This window comes from Anabrus simplex, chromosome 5, assembly GCF_040414725.1.
Source record: "Anabrus simplex isolate iqAnaSimp1 chromosome 5, ASM4041472v1, whole genome shotgun sequence".
Lineage (NCBI taxonomy): Eukaryota > Metazoa > Arthropoda > Insecta > Orthoptera > Tettigoniidae > Anabrus > Anabrus simplex.
Window position 1 is genome coordinate 41,793,636 of NC_090269.1, and position 11,107 is coordinate 41,804,742.

The 11,107-nt window shown below is 39.8% G+C and overlaps 1 protein-coding gene across 1 annotated transcript in view; it reads left to right on the forward strand.

Annotated features, from left to right (window-relative positions):
- sowah (sosondowah) overlaps positions 1–9,979 on the forward strand; it is a 270,251-nt gene extending 260,272 nt beyond the window's left edge. Inside the window, exon 7 of the mRNA XM_067146849.2 lies at positions 9,829–9,979. Within this exon, the coding sequence (XP_067002950.1) occupies positions 9,829–9,837 (9 nt within the window). The 3' untranslated portion in view covers positions 9,838–9,979. The remainder of the gene's footprint in view (positions 1–9,828) is intronic.
- Positions 9,980–11,107: the final 1,128 nt, after the last annotated feature.

Here is an 11,107-nt window from a genome sequence, read left to right on the forward strand (position 1 = left end):
GACCAGAGAAAGACAAGGGCCACGAAGGGCGTGAAAATTAAAGACTCCCTAGGCATCGAGTGCTCTAATACAGTTGGGGTCGGGAAAGAGCAAGTGTTGACCAATGGAGGTCGGAAAGCATAGATGAAAGTGAGGAGCCTGGTACACGTAAGTGGAAGCAATGCCAGAACTCAAGCTAAGGGCCCCGTAGTCGCCAACCCACGCTCCCAAGTTGAGAGGCCCTGGGGCGCCTTTAAGTCGTCTCTCGAGATAGGCAGGGGATACCGTTGGTGTTATTCTACCGCCCCCACCCACAGAGGTTAAATATTCGAGTATCGTAAAACTTATCAATACATTTCTCAGTTTTGATAAATTTGAATTTTAAATCCCAGGCACATGACATTCTGATGATAAAACCAACGAGATCAGTTTCAATTTCGCGTCTCCGCGGCAGTTTTATACGTAAACTGAAAATTATTCACAGGCCATGAACTGATGCGGATGATACTGTTGATTTAATAAGTCTGCTCTGCAGCTTTATATAGAAAAGTGTTCCGATTAATTTAGTCACATCTCGTCAGAATTCCAACCTCTATGACACGAAAAGCAAGCAACGTCTGGAACTTCCATATTTACTGTACTTAGCAGCGTGGTTATTTATTTCTCTGTAGAGAAATATTCCGGTGTAAGGAAATAAAATGCGGTATCAGCAGAAAATCTAGAGTTACAGCTAATTATAATTTCTTCTAATGTTATTTTGCTAGCATTATTATATTTAGACCCTTCTTGTAACTGTAATCGATATTTTAAAATTGTATTAGATACCATAAGTTGTCTTAGGTTTTCGCTAAGTACATTATTTACTTCACCAAATGGTTACTCCTCTGCGATCTGAGGGATACTTCTTCCAAAAAATACAAATATGCCGGTGGGAAGTTTGTCAGATTCTGTTTTGACGCTTCTTATATTTCTTACATGTGTAAGCTGGACCCATTCTAATGAGGAAGGCCGTATGGTTAGAGGGTTCCTTACTGGGTTTCACTTCTTGCCTGTTGGGGCGGAGGGAAAGACATAATATATCTAGCTAGCTCCCTTCCTTTTGGTAAAAGATTACTTGGGCGTAGCACAGTCTCACTAACGGGGAGGTAACGGTCCATTCGAGATTACTACCTCTGTCTGTGGTGCACGTGCTGATATGGAGAGATCAACATGTTAGCGGTATAATTTTCGGTAATAAGTTACCTTTGCCCTCGACGTTTGTATTATACAGTTTGTTGTACGAAACAGTACACCAGGTTTACGCTGACCTAAGTTCAGTTACGATAAACAATTACTGCCCAAGCACCGTACTTAAATTACAAAAATCTGATTGAATAGCTCAGACTTTAGAGCAGTGGCCTTCTGAGCTCAAGTTTGCAATTTCCGTCCCGGCTCAGTTCGGTGGTATTTGAAAGTGCTCAGAAACATCAGTTTCGTGTCAACACATTTACAGCCTCCTGCGGAACAAAATTCCGACATGCGGGTTCGATTCTCGGCTGGATCGGGTATTATAACCGCGTCTGATTAATTATTCTGGCTCGGGGACTGGGTGTTTCTGTTTGTCCCAACACTCTACCGTTCATATTCAGACAACACACCGCACTACCAACCACCACAGAAACAAGCCATTGTGATTACATCTCTCACACATAGGGTTGGCATCAGGAAGCATCCGGCCGTAAAACAGGGTCAAATCCAGATGTGCTACTCAGTTCGCACCCACGACCCCACAGATTTGGGAGAAAGTAGTAGTAGTAGTAGTAGTAGTAGAAGAAGAATATTAAATTACAGGCAACGCTAAGTTATATCATTTGTTTGCCGCCCAATATTACTGCGAAAGTTTTCAAACTTAACAAATTTCTTCACTGAGTGAACAATAACAAATTTGAGGATTAAAATAGAGAACTCCAGAATAGGGCATTTAACAATTGTGGGCTTCAAGCCCTCAGATTTACAAGTATTACGTTTCAGGCTCCAAATTTACAATTTTCGCAAAATGTTTCGTTGATCACATAAGGAGAGATGTCTCCCAAATACAAGAGCACTTGCTCCAAAGTTTACAATCTTTAGGCTTCCAGAGGCACCCCTCACTATTACAAAATGAAAGAGCTTACATGCTCTCAGTTTCTTACAGGCTACTCAAGGCAACATCACAATAAAATCTTACTCTCTCTGGCCTCACAAGGCACGATTTGCAAATGGAAATAGTTTTACACAGGGCCATCTAGTACCCAGCCTACTGGGCCCTTGCGGAAAAAGAACAGGTTAAATAAATGACCCGAACCCAAACTGAATGGAGGCGTACACTTACGCTCCTAAATAATGAATTAAAATCCTACCAGGGCTCTAGGCCCGATGATACAGGGGCTAATCCCAAGCTACTGAGGTGACTTGAATTAAAGTTAATTTAATATATTTGGATTACAGGAAGGAAAACAGTTATGAAATCGTAGTCACCTCAAACCAAGTTGAAGGGGAGCTCGAGAGGGTAACTCACTCTCTATCCGCGATCTACGGTTAAGGACTTTATGGAATTTTATTAGTCAAACGAAAATTTACATTTAGAAAAGGTTTGTTACATAGTTAAAGATTTGGACTTTCCCCTTGGATAAGTCTGCGGAGGTAACTACAGAAAACTAAGTCTGGTGGTCATTACCTGGCTGATGTTCTGCCTGCCGAAGAATGAGGTGTCCCGTCTCCTGCCTACACACACACACACACACACACACACACACACACACACACACACACACACACACACACACACACACACACACACACACACACACACACACACACACACACACACACACACACACACACACACACACACACACACACAGAGAAAGACGACGATCAATGAGACAAGGTAGCCAGAGCAGCCGCAATTTATATACCCTCAGGGAAGGTTCGAGAGGATTCTGGACTAGTCCGGACACACCCTGGCGTACTGAGAAATAAGTGTTACAAACCTTGAAATATATCAGAAAAACAAATGAAAGTTCATTTACGAAAGAAAACCCATGAATACAAAATTTCTTTCTAAAACAACTTCCCTTACCTTGCACCAGAGTGCATGACCATAGATTTTTGGTAGTGGCATTTGCGGAAAAGTGTCCAAACTTCTTAATGTACAGCAAAAACAAAACGAAAAGAAATCCAATCAGTTTAGGAAACTTCACAATAACACAATTACTTAAAATTTCAGTAGTGACATCTTCTGATTAAAGTTTCAACTTCCTAAAGTAGCAGTTTCACGTTTTGGTCGATAGAGGAGTTCGTAAGGCGCTTCTTTTGAATGTGCGGCGTTGAGGTGTACCTCCCGGTACAATAATAATAATAATAATAATAATAATAATAATAATAATAATAATAATAATAATAATAAATAGAGCTCGGATCTACAGTTCATGAGCTGTGAGAAAGACAAGTGCTATTCGCACGACAGTCATTATTTACAGAAACTCAGCTCTCCGTTGTAATACAGAAACCACTCACAAACTTATTCGTAAAATCGACAATTCACTTCGCCACATAATTTACTATCTGGGGGTCTAAATTTGATCTGCGGTTTTGGGGCCCTTAGCATCGCGGTGCCCATAGGCGGCAGCCTACTCTGCCTATTGGGTAATCCGGCATTGCCTGTAAGAGTTCTTTGACAGGTCAGTAAATCTATCGACATGTGGCTGGTGCATTTGAGCACCTTCAGATACCACCGGACTGAGCCGTGAACGAACCCCCCAGTGCTTCAACCGTCTGAACCACTCATTCCGGCTTGATGTGGATTTGCAATTAGTGATAATCTTGTAAGTGGTGTTGGTAGTTAATGTTGTTTTAAGTTGAAAAACAACGTGATTGACAGTGGCTTACACTTATAAATCCACGGTTAAAAGTGAATGGGTCCTCTATTTTAAGGTGGAAGTTATCTTCACTAACTCGGCTAAGAAAATACTGCTAAGGTTTATGGACAAAAGTAGAAATACGTAACATGAATTAGGCGTCACTGCTTTCAGTAGCTCTGGTGGGTTTTTTTCAGCTGATTGGCAAGCTGGCCGGACTGCACTCATCTATTAGCATGACGTAGTTGTGTATACTTGCGGCGTAAAACCCACTATTTGACAGGCTTGTTGAAAGAAATAATGGCCCATAGTAGGTACTCCATACAGGGTGAGAAGTCTTCGATGTAAATAGTTTAAACATCAAGTTACGCCATAATTTCTAAAAGCTATATCTGTTACACAAAGCCATTGTGTCTTTTGTATGTTACGGATCTTTCTCAAGAATAGAAGAGACAAATCTCTCGCGTTCTTTCAAAGACCGAAATGGGTCAATATGGTTAGCCGTTTAGAGTTCCGTTGGCTGGCAGGTTAGGACAGGTGGTGGTATACAACTTCTAATAACTAGATTGCGTGTCAATAGCCTGGGTTCAATTCCAAACCGCTCCGCATATGGTGAGGTCATAAGACGTTGCACTGCGGCACTTCACCCCGGCCAGAACTTTTTCGGCGACCGCAACTTAGGCCTAAACGTCAACCTTACGGAGAAATACACCACCAAAAAAAAAGACAACATCCTGAAGAGGAATATCATATCTCACTAAAGGTCCAACTCGTCTCACGGATCGACACTTTCCAAAACACAAGAGAATGCCGTGTATGTCCAGGGTGCCGTGAAACGAGGTGGGAGTGGAGTTCCACTGCTTGTTGAAGGTTGCTTTCAATAGTACCACTTAAAAAGGAAGTTTTGAAGTTCCCTAACAATCCCTAGTATGTTTCTTTTACAATACAGTGACTGCGGCATTTGTATAACCATCAGAATATTTGTTCCTATAAATTTTAACTTTTGCTGTTATTTATTGAAATAACCGCGTGGATTTTAACTCACCACTGCAGGGATTAATTATCCCAAACTTGCAGGACATACGCCTGGGTGTGGGGTCGTAAAATATATTACATTTGCAGTATCCGCTCCCAGTCGTAAGTTCTGACCTAAATGGGTGACTCTCTACGGACTCTCAATTTGAGAGAGGAAGATTGGTGGTGGTAGTAGTAGTAATGACATCCACGGGAGCTATACATGAGTCTAGCATTGTTTTCACTTATCTCACTCAGGCTTCTTGCTTTCAGCTTTGCTATTCTGTCCTCTAACGATCGACTGTTTTTTACTCGTGATCTCTAGAAATTCATTTTCGCACCCTTCTTGGCCCTTTTTCTTTTCTTTTAACGGTACTTTATTCGCTTTCTCTGCTGATCAAAGTTAAAAGGAGATAGTTGCATCATTGTACTTTCCCTTAATACAATAGGCTACTCATCACCACTGCCACTCTACCAAGGTGTTCAAACGCGTCTACTTGAAATTCAATTTCTTGTTTTATTTAAATCTTCCATACGATAATGACTCACCTAAAATCTTACGGTACCGTATGTTTATTCCTTATCGGAACGACATACCGACTCAGCCTTGGTATTGAAATAAATGGAAAAAAACTCGTGTTCCATTGTTAGATACCAATCGTTTTACTGTTGGAGCGATACACAGTAAATGCTCATTATGTATTTGTTGTATACGATGTAAGTACTCGGAACTCAGATAGGTTTTAAATGGTACCGAACATTTCTGATGTTCTCGCCGCCAGCTGACATGCAGAGTAATGGAATACACTTGATACGCAAACAAAGCAAGTGGTGATTCTGGATACGGTGTTGTTTCTTTTTGTTGAGGTAAACGAAAAGATTCTCTGCAACGACCTAATTCTTTTGTTTCTTTGCTTCTGCTGTCCGAGAGCAAGTTTCTGCCAAAATATATTCGCTTCTTCGCCCCAATAAATAGTTCGTTTGTAATAAGGCTTTCACATTCGTCTTTTAATTCTTCATCTTGTCCCGTGCGATGCTTATCTTGCCCTCTTAATTCCCCGCCTCGTGATGGAGTGCGCTGTGTCACGCGACGCGAGCTCCGCTCATCAGCCGCTTACCAATTAGCTGCCTACCGAATAATGAACGGAGGGAGTCTTTTGTTCCACAGCTGACCTTGCCATACCGTACGTAGTTTGCATTTTAGCGAACTTAGCACCGACAAAGTTAAGGGGACCGCCGCCTTGTAATACCGGGCGTTGCTCGCATGTTAGCTGACCAAACGTCTGGCCTGGGCCGTCGTCATCGACTTCGTCTACGTACTATACTTGCATGGATTCTCACATTTTTCCCAGAAGAGGACTCCTTGTTGTACAGTAAATTAATTCCATTGAAACGAAATACGTTGACACTTCTGCTGATTGAGAATGCTGCATTTAAGACTTTCGTTTCACTCGGGGTTTGGAGTATAGTGTTCTAAAATATTCTCAACACATGTTGAAATATGGTTATTACCAGGGCTAGGATTTTGATGTCTTAAATATGTTTTTATAATCTATAAAATGATCCGAAAACTTTAAAAAATTACATACATGTTCAGTGAAATTTTACAATCAAAGTTACAGACATTATAATAAGTTGGGCTCTTGCCGTGTCAACAAACGAAGGCAAAATTCTTTACGTTTCGTAGAGAACTTTGCCCCGCGTCTTCAGGAGAAAATCTCTACTGTTCACGAGGAAGACTTCTTGCGTTGGAGGTGTTTCTACTGGAATGTGGACATTTTCAAGAAGTAAGTGTAGAACAAAGTTTCTTTCTGTAGTCCCCAGATTGACACAAAGCGTTGTGAAGATTCTTAAGTCTCCGTATTCATCTTCACTTAAAGTTGTAATTATTATCCAATACCACACGCGTAAATGCTTCAAAATACTCAAACATGTAAATGACTCAAAAAGTATAAAATAGTCTAATAAATTCCATGAAATGACCAAATAATGACGTATCATTTTTAGAAGATGACCTAAAATTACAGAATGACAAAACATGACCTAATAAATGAGCTTTTCTACAATGTGGGAACTATGATTAAGATTTCTGTACAAGTTAGCAATGTCTGTTGTGAACCAATTAAAATATGACATGTCATCAAAATCCTAGCCCTGGTTATTACTAGACCTCTGATTTTATCCAAACCAAGCCAAACCCCATGGCGCAACAGCCCCGAAGGGCCTTGACCTACCAAGCGACCGCTGCTCAGCCCGAAGGCCTGCAGATTATGAGGTATCTTGTGGTCACCACGACGAATCCTCTCGGTCGTTATTCTTGGCTTTCTTGACCGGGGCGATATCTCACCGTCAGATAGCTCCTCAATTGTAATCACGTAGGCTGAGTGAACCTCGAACCAGCCGTCAGATCCAGGGGAAAATCCCTGACCTAGCCTCGAATCGAACTCGGAGCCTCCGAGGAAGAGGCAGGCACGCAACCCCTACACCGCGGGGCCAGGCCTCTCATATAAAAATATATAGGTTCTAAAATATATTTATACATTTATTACATATTTATATACCATCTATATTTTGCTAAATTGATAATAACTCGTTAGGGGGAAATATAAAATGCATTTCACTCACCTCTTTGCTGCAAACGTTACCATCCGATGTGAAATGGGACGACTTGGAACCTGACATTTTCGGCACAATTCACACACTGCACAAACGGACAACTGAAATGTTCTAACACAATGAAATGATAGTTTTGTTTCCAACAGGTCAATGGATACTATCTCCCGCGTCGTGACACAGATTACGAGCGTGTTTATTGCGGGAGGTCTTTAAGGACTTCCGGGAAGTGTTGTTTACAGCTTACCGATTTTAAGATTATTTTTTTTGGTAAAGTATTTCAAGAATATTCTGTTCAAGATACAAAAACGAGTTAGCAAATATTTTAGTGTTTCGGAATAAATTAAAACATTTTAAATCGGTTCAGGGATTAAAAAATGCGAACTATCGGAATATAGGCAAATATAGATTCTAACGTCAATTTAAGCGTTTTAGAAACTATAGGATGAATAGATGAAACGTGTAAATACAACTTCATTTCAAGTTAGAAACAAAATAAGTTTTCGTCTAAAATCCTCAAATCATTTCGGAGAATTGACAGGCAGTTGAAGTAAGTGATTTATTTATTTATTTATTTATTTATTTATTTATTTATTTATTTATTTATTTATTTATTTATTTATTTATTTATTTATTTATTTATTTATTTATTTATTTATTTATTTATTTATTTATAATTACAATTTAAAATCTTAATTGCAGATATAAACAAACGACTACGGTGTCCCTAGGTTTAGATTTTTCTTTTCACCTCTGTAGTATCTAACAGTTAAATAGAAATGAGCTCGTCAGCTCTGATAACAGCGGGCTATAAGTCAAAAAGTCAGGTACAAGAATTGGAGAAAATTATCAACACGATAATATACAAGGGATGAGCATTATAGCTCCGAACAGGTACTGTTTTATAAGAGCATGTTCGCTCCACTCACTTTCATCATCTAGGAGTTTGGAGCTCCAAAGGTAAATATAGTCCAGCCTCTCAGTGGCATAAGTTCCTTACAAAGTAATGCCTGACAAACAGTGCTAAACAGTTCGTTACCTACTGGTTTGTAAAAAATTACATTTAAATAGGGGTAATGAGTGCCCATTCTAAATGGCCTTAATGAAAAAAAGAAAGGGTTTAACATAATTGGCCATGAACAAAAGGCTAGGAGGCGAAATACTTGCACTCCTTTCAGAAAAATTCTTAAAACCCTAAGTGGGCTTATGGCCCGAAGTTGCGGAGGCTAAGCCTATTCTACAGAGAGGTGACTAAACGAGAAATATTAAATGCCAAAACTGTGTTAAGAATTTAGAGGTTTAGAAAAATTAGTCACGCCATGCCAAATTGAATGGGAATCAACAGAGGCTGATCACTCTTTGTTCCCTTAGTTTACATGTTTCCCAGCAGGGATTAGAACAGAATCCTCAGACTTGCCGAAAATCTGCATTTAAACTATTGAATATAACTTTTACATAAAATGAAAGAGGTTTGAAACCTTCCCTCATGCCGCCCCCGCGGAGCTGTCACATATTACGGAAAATCGCCATTACCTTGCTTGCTAGGTCTTCCTAACGCCGAACTACGTCCCTTGCCTCCTTAATACACGCCGGACACGATAAACTAGAGCGATGAAGAAGACAATGTGGCCTTAAAGCGCCCAGCTTTCATAGCATCTCCGAGGGGAAGTTTCCAGAACTCTTTACAGATAGGCTGGATGCCTGTAGACACCCCGAATTTTAATTGGCTAGAGGAAATATTCCCAAAAATTCTTGATTGGTTAATAACTAAAGAAGAAGGAAGCAGTAGGAGTGTTGACAACTTTGATAAATGAACAAAACAATCTTCACAAACTAAGGTTAACAAACTTTGAAAATTGAAATTCCCGTAAGAATTAATTGTCCTTAATCCCGCCAGGGGGTGCACCTAGGCCGATGGTAGAGACATCTATCAGTTGCTACCCAAGTATCTTACATTACATTAGTTAAAATTCCATAACACAGATGGCAATATAGAAGGCGCACAGTTTAACAGGACGGAGAAGATGAACCCCCGGTACAATGATATTTATTATTATTATTATTATTATTATTATTATTATTATTATGCATTTATATATTTATTTATTTCGCCTCGTGATTTAAATCAGATTGCTTAAAAATAAAAATTATTTTCTATGGTTTCATATACATTTTCACATCAGACCAATGCCGGGGATGTACCTTAACGAAGGTCATGGATACTACCCCATGTCCTAGCCTTTTCCCATCCCAACGTCGCCGAAGTTTTGGTGTGACATTAAAGAAAATGCTGTGCAAATGTGAAGGATTCGTTGCTAATTTGTGTATTGTCTGTTTCAAAAAGGTCATGTGACGTGATAGCGCAGTGATATGGTCACTGGCGTCTCTCCAAGGCGACCGCGATTCAAATCCCGCTTAGTGCCTGTGGTATTCCTGAAGAGAAAAGCCACGTCACACTGGCTTGTATTCTGCGGAAAGCTTCAGGTCCCGTGGCTATGATCACTACATCAACAGTTACCTTACATCACAAGTTTTTGTTTTTTTTGTTTTTTAATAGTGCCTTGAATTTTGAGCCATTCGCGCGTTCTTTTCTGATAAAGATATAATAAAGGTTACAAATTTATTTATGGTTATGCAAGTCAGATTTATTGTATCTTAAATCAGTAATCACCACCACCCTGTGTAGCCAGATCCAAAAATGTAATTTCAGAAGATGACCTTAAAATTTTGGAAGTTTTTAGTAAATTCAAATACGAGCTCGATAGCTGCAGTCGCTTAAGTGCAGCCAGTATCCAGTATTCGGGAGATATTATGTTCGAACCCCACTGTCGGCAGACCTGAAGATGGTTTTCCGTGGTTTCCCATTTTCATACCAGGCCTTAATTAAGGCCACGGCCGCTTCCTTCCCAGTCCTAGCCCTCTCCTGTCCCATCGTCACCATAAGACATATCTGTGTCTGTGCGACGTAAAGCCAATAGCAGAAAAAAAAGTAAATTCAAATAGATTTGTATTGGAAAATGTATAGATTTTAACTCGCCATTCAGCTTGTTATGAGCACTTTCGTCTTCCGCCTTCTGGTCATTACTCTTCATCGCCTCCATCCCCATATCTGCGTACATGAACTTAATCATCTTCCTTAACAACTCCGCGTCAATTTGAAAGTCATAATACGCACTTTTACGTGACAACCTTTTCGTATGGGGAAATCTTGATATCGTTTTACTGCTCACTGTCTTTCTCCCCTTAGTTAGCATTCTATTAATGGCAGAAAGCACTTCTTTCTACACTTGCTGTTGATTGAGATAACACAATAGAGACAACAAAAAGTGAGATAATATTGGAAACTTTGTTTGGTCGACTGACATCCCGTTTTACATTGTGTACCATTATCTAAAATTCTGAAGGATCTGTTTTTAAATGATACTCAGGTTCCCTCTTCAGTATTTCGCAGCATTCTTCATTCTGTATCAAACTCTTGGATTTCGTTTTTGTCTACAAAATTAGGAAAAGTTCGATGCGGGTCGCGCTAAGACAGTGAATAGTTAAAACAATGTTTTTTTTGTCTAATACTTTCAAAATCTTTTGTAATGCTGCTATCAACAGAGAATGTGTGTACACCTGGT